At 58.0% G+C, this 25,787-nt stretch overlaps 2 protein-coding genes across 6 annotated transcripts in view; one reads left to right on the top strand and one right to left on the bottom strand.

The window, feature by feature from the left end:
• Window positions 1-326: 326 nt before the first annotated feature.
• On the top strand, window positions 327-17,835 carry TP53I11 (tumor protein p53 inducible protein 11). 3 transcript variants are annotated; one of them, XM_007181113.2, is made up of 8 exons: window positions 327-395; window positions 11,549-11,616; window positions 12,423-12,582; window positions 13,208-13,266; window positions 13,478-13,526; window positions 13,884-13,980; window positions 14,994-15,095; window positions 15,572-17,835. In XM_007181113.2, exons 3-8 carry the CDS (start codon window positions 12,454-12,456, stop codon window positions 15,703-15,705), a joined length of 570 nt encoding a protein of 189 aa, XP_007181175.1. In that variant the 5' UTR covers window positions 327-395; window positions 11,549-11,616; window positions 12,423-12,453; the 3' UTR covers window positions 15,706-17,835. The 3 variants fall into 3 exon arrangements, with proteins under 3 accessions (XP_007181175.1, XP_007181177.1, XP_007181178.1); XM_007181115.3 differs by lacking the exon at window positions 327-395 and adding an exon at window positions 449-639; XM_007181116.3 differs by lacking the exon at window positions 327-395 and adding an exon at window positions 1,039-1,123.
• Window positions 17,822-25,787, bottom strand: part of TSPAN18 (tetraspanin 18) — a 184,414-nt gene continuing 176,448 nt past the window's right edge. For all 3 annotated transcript variants that reach the window (XM_007181112.3, XM_028166239.2, XM_057552798.1), the window contains 2 exons: window positions 23,014-23,097; window positions 17,822-20,942 (listed from right to left, as the gene is read on the bottom strand). In XM_007181112.3, the coding sequence (XP_007181174.1) occupies window positions 20,895-20,942; window positions 23,014-23,097 (132 nt within the window). In that variant the 3' untranslated portion in view covers window positions 17,822-20,894. The remainder of the gene's footprint in view (window positions 20,943-23,013; window positions 23,098-25,787) is intronic.

Below are 25,787 nucleotides of genomic sequence, written 5' to 3' on the forward strand. Positions count from 1 at the left end.
CGGCGCGAGCCCTCTGTTCGGATTCCCAACCGCCTTCCCCCGGGGCGTGAGCGCGCCCCCCGCAGGCGATCTCCGGGAAAGCCTCGGCTGGGGAGCCCGTGGGCCCAGTCGCCCCAGCCCTTCTCTCCCGCCCGCCCCGGCGGCCACCCTCGGGGGCTAGGCAGCGCGGCGCGTGGGAGGGGACGGCGCGCCATTGGCTTGTGCACGAAACTGAGAGGAGGGACCAGCTCGGGCCGCCAGACTCGGGCAAAGCCCCGCCGCGCTGGGCCCCGCGCGCAGTCCAGCCGGCCCTGCCCTGCCCGGCGCGGGCGGCGCGATGTGAGTCGCCCGAGGGCCCGAGAGTCCCCCTGGCACGCCAGCTCCGCGCAGCGCCGGCGCCAGCAGGCGCTAGGAACGTAAGTTCTGCTCCCCGCCGCCGCTTCGGAGCCTCGCACTTTCCCTTCCCGCCGCCAGCTGGCCGGTGCCTGCGCAGCGCAGCCCATTGGGGCTCCTGCGGCCGCAGGGACCGCCGAGGACAGAGAGGACCCCGTGCGCGCGAATCGGGCGCCCCAGCACCTCTTGGCGCCGGAGGCTTCTGCCGGGACTCCAGGGATTCCCCCCTCCGCGGTTCTCCCGGGCGCCGTCCCGCAGCCCCTTCAGGTCCTCTCCTTCGCGCTCTCCGCTTGCTCCCTTTCCTCTGACTCGGTTTCCCTCTCTCCCCCGGCTTCCTCCCTCCGCCGTCTCCTCCCTCTAGGACGGTTTATTCCGCCCTCCGCCTCCGCCTCTTGGGCTCGCGCTCTCCGCTTCGGAGCGAGGGAGAAACCGAGCGGAAAGCATTTTCTCCCTCCCTGGGGTCTGACTCGGTCCCCGCGCTCGGTTCTCTGTCCCCTCCCCCCTCCATCCCTGTGCCCGTCCTCCCTCCATTGTTCCCGGGTCCGGGGTGTGTGCGGCACAAACTTGCGAGTCTCCTTCCTCGCCCCCTGCTGGGTCGAGGTTGGAGGTGGCGGGGTTCCCGCTGCCCATAAGTCTGGCCCGACCTTCTGGTTCGGGGGACCATGGGGGCGGGAGTGCTGGGCCAGAGCACCGCAGGCGTCCGGACAGCCAGGAGCTCCCGCCTGGAGCCCTCAGCCCTCTATGAAAGTGGGTGGGTATCTGGAGCTGGGAGATAAAGGACACATTGGAGGGGGGAGGAGCAAGACCGGGAGACCCCATTCTCCAGGGGTGGGGGGAGCAGAAGCGGCAGCCGAGCCTAAGCCCCAGTTGTTGGGAGGAGGTTAGGGGATGGACAGGTGGAGACCGACGCTCCCCACTCTCTCCCAAGCCGCGCGCTCAGCGGACGGGGGCAGCGTGGTGCCATTGTCCTGGCGCTGAATAGCCTGGGACTGCCTGCCTGCCTTGGGCGGTATACTCGTACCCACTCCGGGGGTCCGTAGGGGAACCGCCAGGACGCCTCGCCCACCCCCGACGCCCCTATCACGGTTGGGACCTAGCTCGGCGTCCTCTCGCTCCGCCCTCCCCCGCCCCTACCCCGTCCCGGGCTCCCGCCGCCTCCTCGCGGCCCCGGGGGGAGCGGATTTCTACGCGGGAGCGAAGGGGGCGGGGGCGGGAGCCGGGTGGAGGGTGGAGGCCGAGAACCCCGGGGCGTCTCTGTAGCCAAGAGCCCAGCGTCGACGGCCAAGGCCGCCTCGCCGCCCCACCGCCCCGCACTTCCTGGTTGATTTCCTTCAGACAAACTTTTCCCGGTGGGGCTGCCCTGCGGGGAGAAGGCACCGGGGCTGCAGGGATGCCCACCCCAACTGAGAGGCCTCTTGGACCTCCAGTCTTGGTGGCCTGTGGAGAGGGAGCTGATGCCCTCTCTTCCTCCAGCCCGCAGTGCCAGGGACACAGGGATGGGGGATGGGGGGAGGGGTGGGGGTGGGGAGGGACAGGGACACAGGGATGGGGGATGGGGGAGGGGTGGGGAGGGAGGTGAGAGGGTTGTTGGAGAGCCAGGGGGAGGCCGAGTCCATTTTTTAGCCGGGCCTCACACTTAGCCCAGGGGGAGCAAAGATTTGTCTTGTTGGGTTGTTAGTAAATAAGACTACGTATTCTCCAGGCCTCTGTTATCCCATCTGTAAAAGGGGCCCCCTGCTCCACAAGGTGCCCTCCCGGCCCCATTGTCTTGGGAACTAGCCGACCTGACTTCTCCTTTTCTGCCCACCTGCTGTCAGCTTAATCTGTCCTAAATTTGGAGTGGAGGGCTGAGGCCCAAAGCCCTCCACCCATGTTTGGCTGTCAGTACCTCCTGGATCCACAGCTCAGGCCTGCCACCCGCACCCCAAATTCTCCAACCCCACACTCAACTGCCTCCCCTCCCCCAAGATCTTATGGTAGCCCCCCTCTGTGTCTGCTGGAGGAAGGGCCTGCCAGTTCAGGGGTTGGGGATGGGAGGAACAGTGGAATTGACAGTGACCTGTGATATTCACACAGCGCTGAACTGTTCTTTACTTTCTTTCATTTATTGAACAAAATGTTTGTGAGGGCTAGGCCAAAAATGATTTAATGAACAAAGTGCCAGATACAGTTCTAGGCCCTGAGAGACAGCTGTGAACAAAATTAAAAGATTCTTGCCCTTCTGGAGCTGACACTTACAGTGGGGGAGGGGCAAATAACTAATAAAGTAAATAAGCAAATTATATAGTATATTGGGAGGTGAGGGGGAAAAGTTGAGTGTTGGGGGGTGTTGAGGCCAGGGGTGAGGTCGCCATTTTAAATAGGGTGGTCAGGGAGGTCTCCCTGAGGAGGTGACTTACGAGCTAAAGTTTTGAGGGAGTGAGCTGTGGGGATAGCTTCAGGGACTAAAGATCTGTCAGAGAACAGCCTGTGCAAAGGCCCTGAGGCTGGAATGTGCCCGCTGTATTTGAGGAACTGTAAGGAGCCAGTGTAGCTAGGGTAGAGTGAGCGGATGGGGAAGAGATAGGAGACAAGGCTGGCTGAGAGGGGATAAGCCTCCCCATTTCACAGATGAGGGAGGTGATGCTCAGAGATATCATAAGTAACCCCAGGGCAAGCTGCCTAGGAGTGGCAACTGCAGGGTGGGGTGCCTAATGTTCTCACTCCTAGCCCGTAATAATTTTCCCTTCACCCTGCATCTCAACCATTTATTCACAACAATGGTTGTGCCCCTCCCCAGGCCAGGCCTGGCCAAGTGCTGGGGATATGGAGGGGAGCCACCCAGGCTTAGTACCCCAAGGGGCTCCATATTCTGCAGCCTGTTGCCAGCCCCCTTCCCAGGTTCCCCTTGCCCACCTGTTGTCAGTACACTCAGGGCAGCATCTTCCTCCTGAGCCAGAGTGACCCTAGTTCTCTCTCTTCCCATTTCCTTCCTGTGGCCAGTCCCTTGTAAGCACCCCACTCTGTAGCCACATGTGGCTTCTACAGGGGGACCTGTTCTGAAGTTGGTATGGTCAAGGGGGAAACTGAGGCAAAGAAGTTGAATTTCCTTGTCTGAAAATAAGAGCAACATTATTTTTGAGCGTTCACTATAAACAGGAACTGTTTTAGGAGTTTTTTGTGCATCTTCTCATCTGTGGGAGGTGGGTGTCATTATTACACCCATTTAACAGATGAGGAAACTGAGGCCCAGAGAGATAGTATCACTGGCCCAAGGCCATGCAGCTAATAAGTGGTGGAGCCAGGATATCAGCACAGGCCTTTTGGGTCATGCCAGAGCCCCCCAAACCCTGGGGGAGATGGTTAGTTCTGGACTGTGGTTCTGGCCCATCAGGGTACTGGGAAAAGTACAGGGATCCTTCTGCTTGCCTCCCCCAACCCACCCAAAGGGCAAATAACTACTTGCTTATGAAAAAGTTGGCTCAAAATTGTGGGGCATCTCTTCACAGAAACTCCCTTCCCGCCCTTCTCTCCTCCTCTCCAAGTTTCTGGGCAAATACAGGCGTGGGGGAGGTGGAAGGAGTGGGAGGGGAGAGGGATATGGCCACTGCCTTTTCACAAGAGCTCTGGCCCCATGGGATCTGGAAGCCAGGCTGTCCCAATAACCATGGCCCCATGGGATCTGGAAGCACCAGCTGCCTTTGAGGGCCCTGATGTGGTCACTGCGCTGAGGGGGAGGCTGGCCCACTCCTGGGTTGGAAAGGACAGGAATTCTCCATGTGTTCTGCCCTTTGTGAGTGACAGTAGGGACAGAGAAGCCCCTCTCAGTGACTTCTGTGTGGCAGTGGATGGCCATCCGAGGCCTGGACACCCCCTTGCCCACACAGCAGTTTCAGAGGGTGAGGCCCCCAGGGATGTCCCCTCCTTCTTGCCCCTTGTCCTGCCCTGCCCTCTCATCCTCTCCAACACAGCAGGGAATGTTTATTTTTTCTGTCCCTGAGGGCTTGGAGATATTTGTGATGAAAATGTGGGCTTTCCTCTGTCCTTCTGGAAATTAGGCAGCTTCGAAAGAAAGAGAACTGGTAGAGAAATAGCAAAATGTGTGTTTCCAGAGCCAGTGAGAGAGGTGGTAGGACTTGGGGGCGGGGCAGCTTGTGCTGGGGTCTTTGCTGGAGTGCGGCTGGTGAGTGACAAGGTTTGGAAGCCAGATCAGGAATATCACAGCCAGGAGGGGCCCTGGAGACCACACTTCCATTTTTCAGGCGAGGAAGCTGAGTCCCAGAGCCCGGCCCTGGCTTACCTGTGATGGCAGAATCTGTTGGTGACCTCAGCTGTCCTGTCTCCCAGCCCAGTGACTCAGGGCTCAGCCTTCCAGCTTCAGTCAAACCCTCCATTGCCAGCTCCTGTGTTCCTGGAGTTCTTGGAAATGGGGTGTGGAATCCCTTTCTTGACTACAGAGCTTTGTCATGGGGACTGGTTTGTACCCCAACAGGTTCGCATCGTGTTCTTTCTTCTCCCCCGCCAGTTCTACTCTGTCATCCTTGCCCTTGACACAGAGTCCTGAGCCCGGTGGTGATGCTGGTACAGAGAGAGATGGATGATGCAGCCCCACCTTCCACTGGCTCACCGGCTACTTGAGAGACAAGGCCGCCTAAGGCAGGCTGGCCTTTAGAATAATTGCACTCTGCTCTCGAGGGACACACTGCAAGGAAGCCCTGCCACGTGGCAGCCTCGCCTCAGCTTCTTCCCTTAGCCCGTGTACCCTGAGGAAACGCCCACCCGGCAAAACCTGCACCCCAGAGGCCACTGTGATAATGTTGGTGATGCAGCTGTGTGACTTCCTAGTTTAGTCCAACCCCGCTGACAACCTAGTAAGTCAGGCATTGTCACCCCATTTACAGTGAAGGAATGGAGGCTCCAGGAAGTTAATCTGCCCAAAGACACAGGACTAATGATGCAGAGCCGAGAGGTTTGGATCCTTAAGATTTGAGATTCACTCTGCCTGAGGGCCCCGGTGGAGGGTTCTGGGCTGGGGGTTCTTTAGACCCCATCTCGCCCAAGGGGCTGATGGGCTGCCCCAGGAAGGGACCACAGGAAGGATGATGCAGGCTCTGGACCCTCCAGCCCCCATGGTCCCCTTGCTGGGGCTCTCCCTGCCTCCCCTTCCCTCTGCCCAGGGCCGGGAGGCTCCGTCTCTCACTGCCCGCACTCCTCTGCTGCCCGTCCCAGACCCCATTTCCAGCTATTTTGCACCAACGTGATAACTGAACAATGGGTCTCCTTGTAGCCCTTCCCAGGTCCTGCTGGAGTCACAGGGCCTTAATCCAAGGGAGGCTGGACCCCAGGGAGAGGTTCAGATGCTGGCAACCTGCCAGGGACTTTCACGGGGAGATGCGATGGGGAAGATGGCTTAGAGCTTAGTTCTTTTTGGATGTCATGTTCACCACACCACACCCCCACCACACGCACATGTACACGTGCACTCATGCACACGCGTGCACACACACCAGCTCCTCTCTGAATATCCAGTTAGGCACAGTTAAGTTAGTTTGAATTTCAGCTCTGCCACTTACCCCCAAGAGACACATACGTAAGTCACTTGGGCCTTAGTTTCCTCATCTGTAAAATGGGAGTCATAGTACAGCTGTTCTCATAGGGCTATGGGGGTTACACGGAATTCCTGGTCTAGAAGTACTTGTCCCCTGCCTCCTTTCCTTGGGAGGAAGTTTTGTGGGCATTTCTCCTTACCAGATGGGGAGGGACAGGTATGCTGACCCTCCAGCAGAGGGTCTTGTTTGCAAAGGAAGCGGTTCTTGGCTCTGACACTCAACAGCAATGACTCCCCCCTGAATCACCGGAGGCTCGGCGGCTGGTGGGTGCTCTGGGCCCTAGGCCCCTTCCTCTCCCCCAGCCCCTCCTAAGCCAGCCCTCATGGTGGCACATTCTCCATGATGGGGACAGCTCTGCAGTCCATCTGTTTCTATGGAAACCAGGCTTCCTGGGAAGGCTACAGGAGGGTTGGGAGAGGTCCTCCAGGACTGGCTTGGGAAAGATGTCTCAGCCCCATGGGCTCTGCTGTCAGGGCAGCGCCTGGACAGCCACCCCTTTAGTATTGTTAATTGCTGTCCTTCGGGGAGTGCATACCAGGGACCAGGCCCCTCCACTGCCTTTTCTCAGTCTGTCTGATCACACAACCCTGTGAGCTAAGAAGTTGTCGTGTGGTTTCACAAATGAGGAAATGGAGGGTCAGAGAGGTTAAGTAACTTTCCTGAGGTCACAGAACAATTAAGAGAAAGAGTTGGGGGTTTGAGTCCAAGTGTGCCTCATCATTAAGTATATGCCCACCCCCGCCCCTCCCCTGACACTTGTAACGCTCCTCCTGTCCCCCCATGAGCCCTTCGCTTCCTGGTCCAGTCTCGAGGCTCTGCTTGGCCTCTGCCATCATGGCCCCTTCTGTCTTGCCGCCGCTAGGAGCTCTTTGGGGATGTTCTTTTCTGGCCTCAGATGAGGAAGGAGGAAGGGGCTACACGGGGTCAGATCTTGGCCAGCAGGGGGCCTCGAAACCCTTCCCCCAACTTTACTTTGTCCCAAATTTTTGTTGAGCTCCTCCCATGCCTGGAGCTGTCCCGGCCAGGTGAACAAAACCATCAGTAACCCCTGCCCCGTGGCGCTCACCTAGAGATGGCTGCAGCCCTCTGAGGTGGTAGTGGGGTCTCACCCAACGTTCTCACCCAACCTCCAGTCATCTCCTGGGCACCCCAGATGCCAGGGAAAACCCCACCTACTCTCCTGGAGTCTTCAGCACCCCCTGACCTGCTTGCGCACGGTCACCTGGCCAGAGGAGGTACCGGATTGGAACCCAGCTCTGCCTGACCACAAAGCTCCTTCCCTGCTCTCCTGTGTCACCAGCTCACGTGTGGCCTGGGGCAGAGCTCTCCCGCTCTGGGCCTCAGCTATCTGGCCTGTCCAGCGTGTGTGTGGGGCAGAGCCTCCCCTTGGGCCCTGCCAGGTCTAACTGAGTGTGATCCTGAGTGTTGTGGGTAGAGTTAGGGAGACCGGCTTGCCTTGGCCTGACCGTCCCTCATTCGCCTCTGCTGCCAAAGTGCCTCTGTGTCCCAGCGGGGCCAGTGGGGAGGTTCTCAGATGGGCACAATACCAGCCCTGCCTTCAGATCACTGGGTCTCGGGGAGGCCAGCTGGCCCTGAAATGATGAGGAGGATGGGCCGGAAGTGGCCCTGGCCGCCACTGAGGGTCCAGAGAGGGGAGGGGCACTGTGCCCTGAGAAGGCTCCCTGGAGGAGGGGGCGTGCAAAGACCCTGAGGAACAGGGGGCATCGGGATGGAGGGAGTGGAAGGCAGTGGTTCAGAAGGGAGAACAACTGTTCAAAGGACAGTGATTTCCCAGTTTATTGGGAATTGAGGTCAGAGAGGCTGGCCAGGGGCAGAATGCAGAGGATCGTGAACACTGGGTCTGGGGGCTGCAAGCCGCATTTTCCCTTCTCCTTGCCTGGCAGGGCCTCCCAAGTGAGCATCTAGCAGCAAGGGCAGCCCTCCTCCCAGCCCTTCCCCTAGCCTTGGGCAGCCTGGCACCAGCCTGGCACCCGGGGGGCCCTTTAGGAGGCAGTGGGGCCTGGGAAAGGAAGCATGACGGCTGTGACAGGCAGGCTTTTTCCACTGTGCACGGCTGAGTGAGGAGAGGGAAGGAGAAGGAGCGGGGCCCTGCCTGGCCCCGGGCAGGGCACTTTGCCACAAGGTATCGCCTGTTATCTCTCTCCTCCAGCCCTTCTGCAGAGTGGGCCTTCTCATCAGCCCCATTGCACAGGGGCAGAAACTGAGGCTGGGAGAGCTGCGGTGTCCTACAGAACCAGGATTTGAACCGAGGTTTGGCTGTCCCAAAGCCAGTGTTCAGCTGGGGTACAAGGAGGGAGTGGGGGAGCTGTCCTCTGTCCTCTCTTAGGTTAAAATGGGGCCAGCCCTACCTGGAGTGACCTTGAAAGGGAGGAAAGTTCATGGGCAGATCAGAAGGGGTGTGTGGTGTGTCTCGGCGGTGGGGTGCTTAGGGGCTGCTGTGCGCACACGTGTGTGTGTGTGTGTGTGTGAGTGTGGCAGCTGCCCGCCTGCCCTCTCCAGGTGGGGTCCAGTCCTGCGGGTGAAGGAGCAATAGGACGCAGGTCTCAGAGGACTTAACTCTGTAGGGCCAGGTGCTGGGGACCCTGCTGTCTGGAGATAATGTTTAAGATCTCACTTTCCCTGGGAGGCTGTAGGGCCCTTTGTTGGTGGTGAGCTTGCTGCTGGGCTCTGGGCTCTGGGGACGGCCGCAGTGGGTCCCACCAGCCCAGGCACCTGATGGCTGTGCCTGAGTGATACCAGATGTCAAATGGAGCCCAGGACCCTGTAGCCCTCCTTCTGTACCAGCCCTGGGCCTGTGGTGTCGAGGGGAGGTCTGTGCCTGTGTTGGTGGGGAGGGACCATCGGGCAGAGGAAGGCAGCCGACCCTCTGAGCGGGGGTCGCTGACATAGCCCAGGCCTGGTGTGCTGTGGCCCGATGGTCAGCCTTACGCCATGGGATTGAGGTCTGCGGGCTTTGCCCAAAGGGTGGAGACGTTAGGAAATGCTAGTTAGGCCCCTCTCCTGATCCTCCCTGGCCTCCACCCCGGAGCCCCTGCCACATGGGGGACGTGGGGAGGAGGGGGTGTCTGTGTCTAAGTGCCCATGTCAACCAAGCACTTGGTACGGGCCAGGCACTACCCTACGCTCTTCACGGAGGTCACATCTTGTATTCTCACAGCATCCCTATGAGGGAAGACCCTTTGCTTCCCGAACTATGGATGGGGTGACTGAGGCACAGAGAGTGTAAGTGACTTGCCCACAGGCACATAGCTAAGAAGTGGTAGCCCTGGGATTTGAACTCAGAGTGTATGGCTTCTGCAGCTAAGCTCTTCTGGCTTTAGCAGTTAGCTGGCACTTTATAAAATACTTTCTGTCCATTATTTTGTTTCTGCTTTGACCAGGCCTAGGGAAGATGTAAGGATTGTTGTTTCTATTTCACAGATGAGAAGACTGGGGCTCAGAGAGGCAACTTGCTCTGATTCGTGCCTAACAGATCAGCATCCCTGTCCCCGCTCAGGCTGTAAGCTACTTAAGGGCAGGGACCCAGTCCCACCACCCCCTACACGGCTCACAGCACATCCTCACTAAATGCAGTCCTTTCATTTAAATGTGTAGGTGCTGTGCTGCGTGCTCTTGACCAAGCTTCTCCTTTTGCCCCTGGATCTCTAGGAGCTGGGAATTACAGCTCCATTTCACAGATGGGGAAAACCGAGGCTCAGAGCAGTGTGACTTGTTCACTAAACATAGGCAGTAAGGGGCACAGCAGGACTGAGTCAGGCAGCCTGGCCGACCTGGGTGAGAAGGGTTAAAACACTATGGAGACCTATATGAAGGGCTAAAGTCAAGTCTGAGCATACCTGGTGCTGGCGAGGATGGGGAGGAATGGAAACACTCATGCATTGTGGGGAAACGGAAATGGTTCACTGCTCTGGAAAGCAGTCTGGCACTTTCTTCTAGAATTAAACGTAGATTTACCATATAACTCAATATAATTCCACACCCAGGTATTTACCTTCGAGAAATGAAAACTCATGGTCACACCAAAACCTGCACATGAATGTTTATAGCAGCTCTATTCATAATTGTCAAACTCTGAAACAACTCAGATGTCCTTCAGTGAGTGACAGGGTAAACGAACTGGTACGTTGACGCCAGGTACTGGTACATTGATTCCCACTCAGGGACCGTCCATATACACAGCAGTCTGGATGAGCCTCAAAGGCATGATGCTGAATGAAAGAAGCCAGTCTCCACGGTTATATACTACATGATTCCATTTATGGAACACACTTGAAAAAACAGAAACAAAACTATAGTGACAGACAACAGATCGGCAGTTGCCTGGGGTTAGGGGTGAGGGGAGGGTCTGACTGGTGATGCAGCTGCCCTGGGTCCTGATTTGGAGGCGGTGGTTACCTGGAACTATACATGTGCTAAGATTCATATAACTACAGACCCCAAAGAAGGTTCATTTCACTGTATGCAAATTAAAAAATAAAAGGCCAGAGGGGAGGCCGGAAGAGGAAGGGTGGCGACCAGCTTGCCTGGTGCTTCCTTCATGGAGGGATGGGTGAGGGGCCAATGGCTTGCTGGTTCCGGGGGGGCACCCTCCCGCGGGTCCACCTGGCAAGTGGGAGGGACGCCAGGCTGATCATAGCTTCTACCTGGATTCACCAGAAGGTGGTAGCAAGCGGCTGAGGTGTTGTGACAGTGCCCGGACCCCCCTGAGGAGCCTGGTTAAACCCTTGCTGCCCCGGGCGGCTGCCCCCACTGACCAGCATCAGGCATTCATTGAGCTGCCTTCCTGGTCACCACCAGCCGCCGCCTCCCATTCCCCGGGATGTATATACGTGGGAGAGGAAAGCATAGCTGCCCCTGTTTTACAGGTGAGGAACTAGGCCAGGGGGCTTAGGAGGGCAGTGGGGCCTGGACATTACTCACTAAAGACCTCCAGTAATGACCTTGGCCATTGTTTCCAAACTCGAGCTGGTATGCTTCCTGCCCAGTTCATCCAGTGTAAAGCCATGTTTTCCAAACACCTCACCATTTGATTCTTTGTTCTGATGTTTATTTGCTGGGTGCTCTATTTTGTTCTAAGACACTGGGTCTTAGTGTCTTAGAGGCTGGAAAACTGGAGGTGACCTGGGGACATTTCTGTGCCCTGCCTCTGGCTGGGGCTGAGAGGGTGAGACTTGCCGGGGGCCACACAAAGACCTGAGTCTGATGCCTGGTTGGGGGGGTCCAGCAAGCCCACCTCAGGTCCCTGGTTGAGGGACAGGCAACTTCTGAGCCTTGTCTGTTATCGGGGGTGGTCTTCCTGCCTTGCTGGAGAGTAGCTGTGGGTGAGAAAGAGGTGCAGGGATATGGGAGGCACCCAGCACTGGTGCGGCACGTGATAAGGTGGGGGGTACTACCATTTTTCAACCCGGTCTTCTATCGAACCTCATTGAACTTGGTTTTCTCATCTGTAGAATGGGTGTAAATAGTACCCATCTTGCAGGGCGGCTGTGATCACAGGAGCCCCCTCAGGGCCGGCTTCTGGAAGCCTTTACCTCACTGTGGTTTACACTGTTGTCTCCTCCACATAGATTTTGTTCTGACTGAAGGTGAGGACGGCCACTCAACTCACATCAGCGTCTCCACTGCCCGGCACACAGTAGGTGCTCAAGAGCTGGTCTGAGGTGGAGCTGGGGGGAGGCCGGAGGTTGGGGGCCATCAAGGATCGTGGGCAGACCTAGCGGGGGTGAGGGGAGAGCAGGGAGGGGCAAGGCCCGGACTGCTGCCACAGAGCCCTGCCAACTCTCCTGGCCATCTCTCCTCTGGCTCAGCTGGGTCCTGGGGTCACCCCCTCCCCTTCTTTTCAGTGCTGGCAGGTTAGAGGGAGGTTGTCTGGGAGGGTGGGTGGGAGGGCTTGCTGGGCAGAGGAATTGTCTGGGCAAAAGTTCAATGGCGGCCTGGACTCCAGAACTCAGGAGCCCTACCCAGGCTTGGGTAGACCCTTCCCTCTTCTGGCAGGGCTGACCCAGACCCCAGTTTACCCCCTGCCCCCAGGAACCTTTGGATACAGTCTCTATCCAGGCCTGAATGCCTTGTCCTGGGCCTATACCTCCTCCAGGGCTGTCTGTAATGCTCGCTCCGGCCTGGTCGTCTGGGGTGTACCACATCCACTTAGGCCAGACGGGCTGGCGGAGCTGGAAGGCCTTAGGACCATCTGCCCTAATGCATTTTACAGATGAGGAAGCTGAGGCCAGGAGAGGGCAGTGACTTGACCCTTTTTAATCACACAGTCGGGTGGTTGGGGAGCCCAGTACTGAACCTGAGCCCTCAGATTCCTCCTTCAGTGTCCACCTGCTGCCCCAGGTTGATGGGGAGGCGTCCCCAGGCCCTGGGCTGGGGTCTGACTGCCCTCTGAGTTCTGGAAGCTGGACAGGACCCGTGGCTGAGGCTGGTGTCTGCCTGCAGCCCTCCTACAGAGGCCGGGCTCCAGGACAAGATGGCAGCCAAGCAGCCCCCACCTCTCATGAAGAAGCACAGCCAGACGGACCTTGTGAGCCGCCTGAAGACCCGCAAGATCCTCGGCGTGGGCGGGGAGGATGACGATGGGGAGGTCCACCGCTCCAAGGTGGGTAGAGCTCGGAGGAGGGGCCTTGAACCAGCCACATGGGGGTCTGCCTCTGAGCACCAATTTGGGGAGGCAGATCTGGCCCACTGTTTGGGGAGAAGAATCGCTGAGACCCATTATAGCTACAGGGAGCCCCCAGATTTAGCTCATATTTTCTAGAAATCTAATGGATATGTCAGAGGAATAGTAGCAATAACGAAAATGGATCGTTAGGATTAGTTGAGTGCTTATTATTTGCTTGCTATGGCACCGGCTACTTTATAAGCATTATTTACCTTGGGAGATATAGGGTCAGTTATTAACCCATTTTATAGATGAGGAAACTGAGGCTCAGAGAGGTTGACTTCCCCAGGGCCACACCAATAAGTGGCAGAGCCAGCCTTCAAGCCCACGTCTGGCAGACCTCTGAGCTTTCATCCTCAGCCACTGTATTTTCAGCTTCCCATAAGCCCCGGTGTCAAGAGGAGGAAGAGAGGGTGTGCCTCAGTGTGACCCTCCTGGCCTGGGTGACCCTTTGGCTAAGCAGAGCCACCTGGGCATCCAGGGGCCTCTGGAAGGGGGTGAGTAGACTGGGCAGGCAGAGCTGCGTTCAGCCTGGTTGCCTCTGACCCCTCTGTGTCCACAGATCAGCCAGGTCTTGGGCAATGAGATGAAGTTTGCTGTTCGGGAGCCTTTGGGGCTCAGGTGAGCATTACGAGTTTGGTGGGGGGCAGGGCTAGGGGGTGGGGCTCATCAGCCTTGCCCCTGTGTAGTCTTGTCTTTGGTTCCATCCCTTCAAATTCCCTCCCCCAGACCAGCCATCCCTGGGTATCTTGGCTGGAGAGGGAAGGGTCCTATGGGGCCTGGGGTGGCAGCAAGGGGTCTGGCTCTGACCTTCCTCTCCACGCCTCCCCAGGGTCTGGCAGTTTGTTTCTGCTGTGCTCTTCTCCGGCATTGCCATCATGGTGAGTCCCTGCCCCACCCCTGGGACCTCTCCCCCTCCCCTGCCCTGGGACCCCTGCTGCCTTTCTCTGCACGGCCATCATATTGAAGCCCCATCTGTCCAGACTCTCTGGCTGCCTCCATGACCTGTTCTCCTGACACTTATCCCCACCTGTGCCCTGCCCTGGAGCATCCTAACTCCCATGGTGCTTGGTCCCAACTCCTTGTCCCTGGAACCTCAGATCTTCTGTCCTGGTATGGAGGGGTCGGGGGCAATCAGTGTCCTGACCCTGGGCTGCTACTGGGGAGAGGAAGGAGATGTCCAGGGGAAGTTTCCACAGTGAGCCCCTCACCCTGAACCTCCCACCTGCGGTCCGCAGGCCCTCACCTTTCCTGACCAGCTCTATGATGCAGTCTTTGATGGAGCGCAGGTGACCAGCAAGACCCCCATCCGCCTCTATGGCGGCGCCCTCCTCAGTGAGTATTGCTGGGGCAGACTCTGGGGAGGTGATAGGCAGCTGAGGGACCAGTAGGGGCTGAGGGAACATGGGGAGCCTTCTTTGTGCTGGGGCTCCCCTTCTCAGAACCCACGTTTCAGCCAACAAGTCTGTCTCTGCTGGGTGTGTGCTGCCATCTTGTGGCCACTGGTAGAATGTCCCCAGTGGATTGGGACTCTGTCTTTGGCATCATCTGGGACAAAGCACTTATTGAGTGCCTGCTGTGTGTAGTGCACCACCTGGGCATTGGGATAGAGAAATGAAAGAAGCCCAGGCTCTGCCCTCCAGGGCCTCACAGCCTAGAGGAGGAGGCAAAATCAACACAGTGTCTGTAAAACCTTCACCCTTGGACCGCCCACTTGAACCACTTCTGTCTCCTCTCCAACCTGAGTCACACGCAGCAGTGCCTGTTAGGAAGCTAAATGACAGCATTTAAAACCCAGCACTGGTGGTGTCCCTCCTCTTCTCCAAAACATTCTATGGCTCCCTATTACCCGCAGACTGAAGTCCCAGCTCCTCCTGGTCTCTGATATTCAGGGTCATCTGTGGGGTGGATCCAGCCTGCCTGCCAAACCTCCCTCCCCCACATCCCACGGTGGTCCCCGGACTCCACCGCACCTCCTGAGGCCCAGTCCCCCGTTTCAGAAGGCCTCCGCGACTTTGCAACCCAGTTTCCCCAGCCTTGTGCCAACTGCACTTCTACTCGACATTCAAGGGCCAGCGCCAGTAGCTCTGGGGTGGGGTTGTGGGTTGGGGACTGGGATGGCTTCAGGCTCTTCAGCCACGCAATGGGAGAGCTAGTGTTACGGGGTTATGGGTCAGGTTGGATGACGGATGAGTTTTAATTTGAGCACTGGGAGTGGGGGCAGGGCATGTCCGGGATCCTGGCTACTTTGTCAGAGGGAGGAGGACCAGGCCCCCTGCCCGTCCCCCAGGGGGGCGGGTGGGTCAGGCTGCTCCGCCCCCCACTCCCCTCTCTGTCCCCCACCCCAGGCATCTCCCTGATCATGTGGAACGCTCTCTACACGGCTGAGAAGGTCATCATCCGATGGACTCTGCTCACCGAAGCTTGCTACTTCTCGGTCCAGTTCTTGGGTGAGTCCTGAGGCGGGCAGTGATGGGGAAGCTGATGGGGTACAGGGTGCGGGCAGCTTGGCCCCTGGCCTCCCAACTCTCGCCACTTGGTTTCTGGGAAGTGATGAACACCTGTGCGAGGGGGAGGGACGCGTGTGGCTGGGTTGCCCTGTACACCTGCACACCTGTGCTCACGCAGCTGCTATGTGCCTGTATCCTCCTGCCTACACACCCGTGCACCCACAATCCACTGCTCACTTGTGGACCCAGCGCAGGTGTGATGGCACACACCCAGTTCTGCCCACATGATCGCCCCCCGTACCTGCCGCGTGGCGCGCATCACGGAAGACACATCTATGGGGCGGGCAGCTGATAGGTGCCCCAGCTCAGGGCGGGGGCCTGTCAGGCAGCCACCCTGGGGCCCACGGCATCCCGTGCTGGGGGTAAGGGATAGCCCCACCTCTGACCTGTGTCCCCTCCTGGCCTCTCTCCCACAGTGGTCACTGCCACGCTAGCCGAGACGGGCCTCGTGTCCCTCGGGATCCTGCTGCTCCTGGCCAGCCGCCTCCTTTTTGTCGCCATCAGCGTTTACTTCTATTACCAAGTCGGCCGAAAACCCAAGAAAGTGTAGCCGCCCGCCGGGCCAGGGGGCCCCTCTGGGGCAGGGAGGCCTGGGGACCTCGGCTTCCCTTTGGTTCCGGAAGGCAGGAAGGACCCTGCCCCAGGCAGGCAGGAGTGGCCGCCTTCCTCTCCTCCTGGGCACTCCCCGAGCGCTGTGACCTCCTGGGCCCTCAGGTTCGGGGAGGGATGGAGCCTCTGAACCCCATCCTTCCCCCCACACGGTGACGCCTCCCGTTCACGGGTCTCTCGGCCTCTGGATCCCCTGGACAGATGCTCAAGGAAGAGCCTGAGTCACAGGCATCCGGCCAAGGCCAGGCTCCTGCCCCTCTGTCACAAGACCCTTCTTTCTTGAGAGGCTGTGGACTGCCTCCTTGTCCTCCCCCTAGGCCCCCAGCCAGTCTAATGCCCAAGCAGCTGAACTTGGCTTCTGCCCATGCCTGGAAAACCTTAGAATTTGACCCTGGGCCCCTTCCCTTCCATGCAGGTGCTCCCCACATGCAGGGGACCCTCTGCCCCCTAAACACACAGCGCAGCTGCGGGCTGGCAGGCAGGGGTCCGTCTTTGACCCCTGGTACCTCCCTTTCCGCCTTCTGTGAGGTGGGCTGCAGGTAGCAGGGCCCTGTCCTCAGCCCCGGCCGCCACGGCCTCTCCTCGGGCCTTGCTCTTGGCTGCCCTGCCTCCACCCCAGCTCCTGAAGGCCCCTAGGTGCCCCCTCTCCCAACTGGCCTGGGTCCAGACGCTGCCAAGGGCCTCAGCCACAGGCTGGCCCTGACAGATGGGCACCCGGGTAACCCCAGATGGAGGCCACCTGTAAGTGACGGGCTTTGTGGATGAGGAAGAGAGAGAAGCATGTCTTCATCACTTGGCATGTCCTCCAGGGTCCGATGTGCACCTGGCTCAGCCTCCTCATCCACTCTTCCCCCCTCCCCAGGGTGCTGCCCTCTGGCCCTCTGGCCTGGGGTGCCTCTGAGGCCCGGCTGGGTAGGACTGGGTGCCCTTCAAGCTCAGCAGGGGCAAAAAATAGAAATATTTCAGCAAGCCGCCTCCTCTCATGCCCAGCCCCCATCAGATGCCCTGGAGGAGGCCGACAGCTGGCTCCCTCAGAGATGAAGACCCCTGCAGGCCCAGCAGCCTGTGTGCCCCCCCTGAGTCCTTTACCCGACGCCCCCCTTCCCTCCGGCACCCCAGGAATGGCAGGCCCCGTGTCCTGGGGACAGGTGTGGAGAGAAGCAGCCCTGGCCCCGGACTCGCTTCCCGTCTTGGAAGAGAGTGTTTAGGGGGCGAGATGGTTGGTCCTTAGGTGCAGCCCAGCTCTGGCTGCTGCGCCCTGGGCCCGGGCCCTGCCCACGCTGGGCCTCGCTGCCCTCCCCCGTGCCCAGCTGTCCCTGCAGCCACACGTGCAGGGACACGGCCTGTGCCCAGCGGAGCACGGCACCACCGCTGTTAACACAGCCGAGGAGAGAGGCCCAGCGGGTTGGGCGCCCAAGGCTGTGCTGCTGGTAACCGCGGCCGAGCGGAAGGGAGGCTGGACACTAGGGAGGGGCCGTCCTCTCCTGGCCTCCATCCCTCGAGGCTGAAGTTCATGCCTCTTCGCAGAACCCTGCCCCCAACCGCTGAGCCCCAGGCAGGCCCAGAGCCACGGCAGCCTTTGGGAAGTGGTATTGGCTGGTGGGCAGCGCCCCCAAGCCAAGGCCATGTCCTCTGCGCTGACCCATGCTTTTGGAGGCCTGGCTAGCACACCGCCAAGCGGTGGATGGTCTATCCTAATGACCGCTGGGCTGGGCGGATGGACTTCCCCCGGGAGGCTAGCAGGGCAGGGGGAAGTCCGGGCGCTGGAGCCGGGCTTTGTGCCGGGCGTCCACGGGGGCAGAGCCAGCCAAGCTGAGGGAGGGTGGCAAGACCTTGTCCCCGGGGTGTAAATGCGGGCCTGCCGGGACGATGCTGTCCTGGCTCTGTCCCTCCTAAAGGTTGGGGAGAACCCAGAATGCCCCTTCCCCGGTTCACTCTTGCCAGCCTCCTGCCTCGGCCCAGCTTCCCCACCCTGCCCCCAAACCAAGACCACCTTTCCTCACAGTCACTATTTATTCTTCGTTCCTTTCTCTTTTTGTAAGAAACAGTCACAAAAACCAGTGCAAAACCATCAGTGTGGGCGTCCTGCTTTATATTACAAAAACTCCTCGATATAGAATATAAAAAAGGGAGGCTCACAGGAAATAAACTTGATAAATTAGCTCTGCTACCTACCGCAAGGAACACTTAAGAGTTTTCAAAATAGACTTTCGACATAGGACCCACCGGGGAGGGGAAGAGGGGGCTTCTAGGGAGATGGGAGTGCTGGGCCTCGGCCGGTTTGGGGGATCCTGTCTGGGCCCCTTAGGCGTGGAGAGGAGAGCGGGGACAAGGGAGGCTGGGGAGGGGCCCCAGTGCCCAGCCACTAAGCAGGGAAGGTGGCCTTCGGTGTTGGGCGGGTTATGTGACCAAGTGCAAGGTCTCCCCTGGCACCTGGCCTGTTAGCGGGGTCAGGAAGTCTCAGCAAAGAGACTTCCTACCCTCCCGCCTCCCCCAGCAGCCCCAAATTGCCATCTGCACCTATTATGGGCTGTTGCCGCTGGCCTTTGCCTTCTCATGCCCCCTCAGATGGCCGCTGGGAGCCTTGCAAATAGCTACCAGCCTGCGTTAATGTTGCACAGCAGAGACGCCTGCTTCCCCTTTCCAGCCCCAGAATGTGGTCAGTGGGGGCAGACCAGGGCTCCTTGGCCCCTTTCTGGAGAGCCCTTGGGGATGAGAGTCTTACATCTGCCCTCAAACCCACCTCACCCAGGTGTTCCTCCAGGACCAGCCTTTCTTCTCGAGGGCCCAGAGGGGATAGTGCCCGATGCCCGGCTCATCTTACCTTGAAGGCCCCAGATTCTCCTGGGCAGTGGGGACCAGATGGGGCCCTGACGCCTGGGGCGCCCCTGGACCGAAGTTACACAGCTGCCCAATTTGACCCTAAGCCCTGCCTAGCCAGCCTGATTTTTTTTTTTTTTTTTTTTTTTTTTTGTCAACCTCATGCCAGCCCTTTGCCTCTGCCAGGAAGCTGGAGCCAATTTGTGGGTGGTCTAGAGACCTGCGCTGGGGTACAAGCTGCACGGCCCCCCTGGGTCCTGGGGTTGCCCAGTCGCTAGGGAGTTCATAACATCATTTATGGGGTTGCCAGGGCAGACTGATACAGGGACAATATGGAAAGACCCAGCCCAGAATGGGCCAGGACTGGTGAGGACAGCAGGGTGAGCGCAAGGGGGAAGGGGAGAAATGGGGGGAGGGTGAAACCAAATCTTTACAGCAGGCACAGAGCTCTGGCTGCATCTCAGAAGGGGGTAGGTGGCAGAGCAGGGGAACACTGGGCTCTAGGCCACTGCTCTGTCTCCCAGTGGCTGGAAAGCTGGAGGGGAGGCTGGAAGCGGGCACAGGGCCTTTGAGATAGAATGGGCTCTTCCCTGACCCTGAAGGGGGACAATGAAAAGAGGAGAGCAGGCACCACACTGTCCCTTCCACACCCATCCCTCAACAAGCTTGAGTTGCTTGGCAGACATCACTAATCAAGATTACACTGTCCTCCCCCATTGAGTCCAGACCAAGCCTCAGATTCTCCGCACAGCCTCTGGCAGCCGCTTCTGATTGATCAGGGTCGAGGCATCTTGCAATACAGTTGCTAACACTGGTCTAGAATTTGAGACCTGCATATGAGGGGCTGATTTGTGGGTGCTGTGTGGGTGTGAGTCTGTGGGGAAACCTCTCCCTGCCAGATCCTGGAGGAAACACTCAGAAATGTGCTATGGACAGCGAAGGGACAGGAAAACCGTGTCACAGCAGAAATGATGAGGTGCCCTGGGGCACCTCTTTAGCCTGGAAATAACGGGGCTTGGGGGGACAATGTGTGGCCTTAACGCTTTGGGAAGGAGAGAGAGCAAGTGGGATGCCATGGACAGAACCACAGAAAAACAGAAACCTCTTCCGTGTATTGAGCTGATGCTAAAGTCAGAGCAGTCCAAAGAGAAGCCTGTCTTGGGAGGTAGTAAGCTCCCCGTCCTTGGAGGTGTGCAAGAAGAAGATGGAGAAGTCTTGGCAGGGTTCTTTTGGAAGACATCCGAATGGCAGTTCTGAGTGAGGAGAGGAGAACCAGATGATCTTGGGGGTTCCTTCCAGCCCTGGGGGCCAGGGAGTTGGTGGAGTTGGTGGAGGAAAGGTGGGCAGTGTAGAAAAGGGGCTGTGGTGTGTGTGCATGTGTGTGTTCCTGGGACTTAGAGAAAAGTGTGGGGAGGTGGCAGGGAGAGCAGGGAGGGCAGAGTCCAGAATTTTCTTAGCTGTGGAGCTGGGAAGAGGCAATTCCTGACCAGCTTGCCCATTCTCTTCTGGGGAAACCAGGATGCAGAGGCCAGGGAGGGGTGTGAGCAGTAGGTCTGCTGGGACCAACAGAGCCTTGGAAGGAGTGACAGGCAGCCTGGGGATGGCGGCGTTCTTGTCCAGAACTGTCACGCATGTGCTGTGTGACTGTGGATGAGAAACTGCTCCTCTCTGGGCTTTCCAGATTATTTGCTCCAACAGATGGGGAAGCACGGACCCTACCGGCTGGGCCATCCTTGAATCCAGCATCTGCAGCCCACTCTTGGCCCCAGCCTGAGGCAGGGACAACTCCATCCTCGGAGGACCAGGGACTCCAAGTAGGTTCCAAGTCCTCAAGGACATGGTGACCAGGTCTCCTCAGGGCCCCTGGGCTTTGCCAACCTTTCTCCACAATTTTCTTTTGCCTCCTTCTTGCCTAAATCCTTATTACTTCCTTGGCACCAGATCCTGAAGCTGTGAGTTGAGGGCCCAGGTCCCGGGCTGCCCGATCTGGCTGCACCAAGGAGGGGGCCTGGCCCTGGTGTTGCTTTGGTCTCTAGTGCAGACTGCATCCTGGGTTCAGGTGCCCGGGCCCCTGCGGAGAACCCCATGGTGCCCATTCCGGAGTCCAGACGGGCTACATCAGTCCATATTTTTGCCTTCATTTTGTTTTGTTAAAAAAATAGCTATTTTCCTCTGCCCCATTTCCTGGCCACTCATCATGGCCTCACCTCCTCCCCCAGGGCCAAGAGGGCAGGGGTGAGGGGGAGGGGAGGGCATTGGGTGCTGGGCAGTGGTGGGTGGGGTGAGTCTTCAATCTTCAGGCCACACCCTCTACTGGATGCCCCGGAAGAGGCACATGGCAAAGATCATGGCAAAAAGCTGCAAAGAAAGTAGGAGTTTGCTTGTCAGGTTGGGCTCACAGCCCTCCAGGGGGCTGTCCCTCCCCAAGGAGAAGGGGCTGTCTGCTCTGGGACAGGAAGGGGGCTCACCCATCACTCTTAGCACACTCCTGCTGCTGGCACTCCTGACACTGCCCTGGGGGCAAGCCCCTCTTGCCAGTCACTGGTCCCCTTCATGCCGTGTAGTCATGAAAAGAAGGGGGCTTTGGACATGGGTTCAAATCCGGCTCCCTTATTTGCCAGCAGCAAACTTGGGCCAATACTCAGTTCCCTTCTCTGGGCCTGAGTATGTATCAAGAGCCTACCACGTGCCGGGCACGGTTCTAAGTGCTGTCTCAGAAACATTTTCACAGACCAGGAAGTGAGACGCAGGGAGGTCAGGTAACCCACCTAAGGTCACACAGCTACAAATGGAGGATCCAGGATTGGAGTCTAGGTATTCTGACTCCAGAGACCATGCTCATAGCCCCTGCACTCGCCTCCTTCCAGCTCACAGGAAGGAGGTGAGATTGAAGTCTAAGGCAATTAACGATGTAATGAGGCCTGTTATATAGTAGATGCTTAATTAGAAGTTACCAGGATTGTTACTAATAGGCAAGGAAGATGCAGCCCTTCTCCAAACTAGGAGCACAGTCACTGAACACCTGTCTAAGGGCCCTGGGGTAGTGGGGTGTGCAGAGACCGACTCAGAGATGCCCATTTCTTCGGACTGGCTGATGCCCCTGTGCCAGCGCTCTTGCAAGTAGCGCAAGGCGCAGTCCCCAGGCCACAGGCTCATGGCCGAACCTCCAGGAGGGACAGTGGGGTGGAGGAGGCAAGGCACACGGTAAAGGTCCCCGAATCAGCAGGGTTCTGCCTGGCACAGAGGCCACAGCTGGGCTTGTGGGCTGGGTGTGAGGGCAGCAGGCCAGGAACACAGGCATTGCTTAGCGGGCCCCCATTACACGCCAGGCACGTAGTCCCCAGCACCTGTAAGCCCCACCGTGCCCTAGGAGCAGGCTTTTAGCACCATGTTGCAGATAAGGAAACTGTGGCTCGGGCATCCTGTGCGTGGGGAGAGGCAGAGTTGGAAGTTGAACTCCAGAAGCCCATGTTCTTCCTGCAGGGGACCCACGCCTGCGTTTTCCCAGGGGGCCTGGTACTGATTTGTGTTTCTTGTTCATTGTTTCCTCGTAGGAGAGGACTTGTTCACCTAGAACAGCGTTGGCATACAGTAGGGGCTCAATCTTTGCTTGATGAATGAATGAATGAATGACCCCTCCCTCTCCCCATCCTCAATAGTCTCCACAAAACTGCTCTAAGCAGGGCTGTAGGACACAGTAAGGAGCTAAGCAAGGCCATGTTTATGGTGCCAGGTGGGAGGGGGAACGCTGAGGATAGGGCGGCCTGATTTCATTTCCTGGCTGGCCGAAGACTGACGGCCCCTTTCTTGAGATGGGCGGGCCTGGGCAAAACCCTCTGTCCAACCTCCCAGGGAGGCGGGTTTGAGATCCGGGAGAGGGTGGTAGAAGGAAGGGAAGGGGGCAGCTCCGCCCTTTGGCCAAAGCGCCACCTAGTGGTGGCTTCAAGAGTCCGCGGCTGCCTTCCGTTTGAGGGGGCTCAGGGCCCTTCTGTCTTCACCTCTGGGGCTCAACGCGCGCTTGTGAGGTTCACAAGGCCCCGCAGGCCCTGAACACCCCACAGAGAATGGGCCTGATCTAGAAGCACAGGCTGTAGCCCCTCCCTCAAATCAGCTGCGTTGATCCTCCAGTCAGAGTTCACTCTGGACCGTGGGTAGGGGTGAGGGCAGTGACTCTCAGGGCCTGTCCATCCCCACTGCCCGCAGACTTGCTCAGATGTGTCCAGAGTCCCAGGATGACTCGCAGGCAGCAGACAGACACGGCTGGGCTTACCTGCGCATCGTCCCTGCAGTGGGGACCCACTGGGTCCTGGGTTAAGGACCTGGAGACGGAGGCCCGCTGGGGGTGCAGGCCATGGGGGATCTGCCTGAGACCCTGTGAAGGGGTCTGCCTTGCTTCTGAGGAACCACAGAAGCGGGGGCCTTTACTTACCTCGATGGCCAGCACCCCTATGGCGAGGGCTCCGGCCAGGTAGACGTAAGTTTCGAAGGCGTTGAGGATCACCGTGTAACAGCCCTGGGAAGGAAGGACCAGAGGTAAAGCCATAGCCAGGAAGGAGGGACAGAGGTCAAGGGCCAGCCTCAGGACTGGGGTGTGAAGCCTGGGAACTGGCACGTGGCCCCAAAGCTCAGGCAGCAGCAGGCCTACCCTGTCACACCGCTGCTGGGACAGTTTGGTGGGGAGGAGCGGGGGAGGCAGGAGGCCCATAAGCTCAGCCACTCAGCAGCAATACACCAAAGACCCTCCTGGCCCTCCAGCCCTTCAGGCGGGGCTGAAAACTGCCAGCCTGACTGCTGCCGAATCAGCCACAGACCCTTTCTTCTTTTTTGATTGGAATATTGGGAAATTTCCAGTAAATATCTGGACTTCTTGCTTATCTCATAAAATCAGAAGATCCAGCGAGGTAAGCCATCATTTCTACGTGGCAGTACCTGGGGACAGGTGCTCCCTGGGGAACCACCATCCCCTATTGTCCCACACCCACCCTCTTTACTCCTTCCCATTACCAGCCTGGCAGCTGGATTTTGGTTTGCAGCCTCTGCCCTAAGGAAACACAGCCCGTTCTTCAAGACCGAGCACATACCTCACCTCCTCCAGGCAGCCTTCCAGGACCAGCCCAGCTCTCACAGGGCCCCTTCTAAATGGATTGAATTCCTGTGCTATTACTGCTTCCTCAAGCAATCCTCAGGATGTACAGACTGAGATAGAGATGGACCCAGTAAGAGAGAAAGAGAAAGAGAGGGATAGCATGCGAGCAAAGCCAGAAGCTGCCAGCACGTGACCTCAGCCCCATCCGACCCTGGGTGCCTCACGTCTTGGTCGTCTTCATGTCCATGCTCCTTCCCCCAGCACCATGCTGACCAGAGACTGATGCATGGTAGTTGCCTTGAATGAAATGTATTTTTAAAGGGGGAAAATTTTCTTTCTATTATGAGAACCTGCATATTCTTTGGGCCCAGCCAGAGGAACTGCAAAGGGAAGAGCCCCCGGGTGGGGGTGAGGATCATGCCTGGTCCCTGTTGGGTGACTCTGGCTGTTCCTGAGCTCTGTTAAGATTCTTGGGTGATTCTTAGGTGATTCTTGGGTGTTCACGCCCATTGTCAATCACCCAGAAGCCCCGCCTCATTGGCCGGAAGTGGAAATGACGCACCATGAGGCTGAGCCCAGGCAGGTGGACAGCAGGGCGTGATCTGGGCAGAGTGGCCAGGCGGATGGCATGAGACCCTCCTGCTGGAGGCTGGGCAGGGAAGGCTCCCACAGGCCCCCCTTTGAGCACTCAGCAGCAAATAGGATGTACCCAGATAAACAGACCCCTCCAGCACGATGACCTGGATCCACAGTGCTCTTGGGGCTGATGGTGTGTCAGAATCATCTGGGCGGTGGTTAACAATGCAGATGCCAAGGCCTCACCCCCTACGTCGTGAGCAGATGCCCCAGGTGATGTCTAATGCCTTTGCCATGGCCGGGCTTTGAGACACCACAGTCCCGGCAAGGACAACAAGGAAAGAAGGTCTTAGCTGAACTCGGGCCTTGTCTCAGCAGTGCCACTGGGAGCCCAGCTAAGGGCTGTGTGATCGGAGCCCTAAGGGCACCCTCCCACAGGCCAGCTGGTCAGGAACCCAGAGTGGCTGGAGGCAACTTCAGAGCTGGCAGGGAAGCCCCATCCGCCTGGCCAGGCCAGGGCCATCCTGGATCTGCCTGCAGACCCGTGTCAGGGCAGAACTCAAACTGCCAACCCCCTTGGTCTGGTTAGCTCTTTTTAAAGCATCAGAACCCCAACACGCAGAGCAATGGCAGCAGAAAGCTGGCATGCTCTGGAGGGAAGGGAAGGGAGACAGGGAAGAGCCTGGGAGGGATGCTTCTGGCCCCCCGTCATCCCCTCTGGCTGCCACCTGCCTCCCAGAGCCCACAACAGCACCCACTGCTCCACACCACCCCTCTACCCCGACACTGGCTTTGTCGTGCAGTTTGGGGGCCTTCCAGACAAGAAGCACCAATAACCCGGGGAGAAGTGGTGGTTACACCAGCCATTTGCTTACTGGGCGAACTGACAGGCATACCTCGTTTTATTGCATTTCATGGATATCGTGTTTTTCTAGAAATTGAAGGCTTGTGGCAACCCTGCGTTAAGCACGTCTGTTGGTGCCATTTTTCCAACAGCGTTTGCTCACTTCGTGTCTCTGTGTCACACTTTGGTAATTCTCGCAGTATTTCAAACTTTTTCATTATTATTAGATGTGTTACAGGAATCTGTGATCAGTGATCTTTGACGTTACTACTACCTCTCGCTGATGGCTCAGGAGATGGTTAGCATTTTTTTTTATCAATAAAGCATTTTTAAATTATGGTATGCACGCTGTCTTTTTAGACATAAGGCTATTGCACACTTAATAAAGTGTAGTGTAAACATAACTTTTATAGGCACTGGGAAACCAAAACATTCGTGTCCCTCTCTTTATCACGGTGGTCTGGAATGGAACCCACAGTATCTCTGAGGTGGGCCTGTACTTACTTTTTCTAGGCCTCACTTGCCCCATCCAGAAACTGGGGCTATGTAGGCTAACTACTTCATAGGATTGTGTGAGGATAAAATGAGGTGCTCCAGACAAAGCACGTTGAACAGTGTTGGCAGGGAGCCAGCCCTCGGTCCCGTTAGGACCATGCTCTCTCTCTCTGTGCCCCTGGGTGGTGGGAATGTCTGAGTG

This window comes from Balaenoptera acutorostrata, chromosome 9 (assembly GCF_949987535.1).
Source record: "Balaenoptera acutorostrata chromosome 9, mBalAcu1.1, whole genome shotgun sequence".
NCBI classification, from domain to species: Eukaryota; Metazoa; Chordata; class Mammalia; order Artiodactyla; family Balaenopteridae; genus Balaenoptera; species Balaenoptera acutorostrata.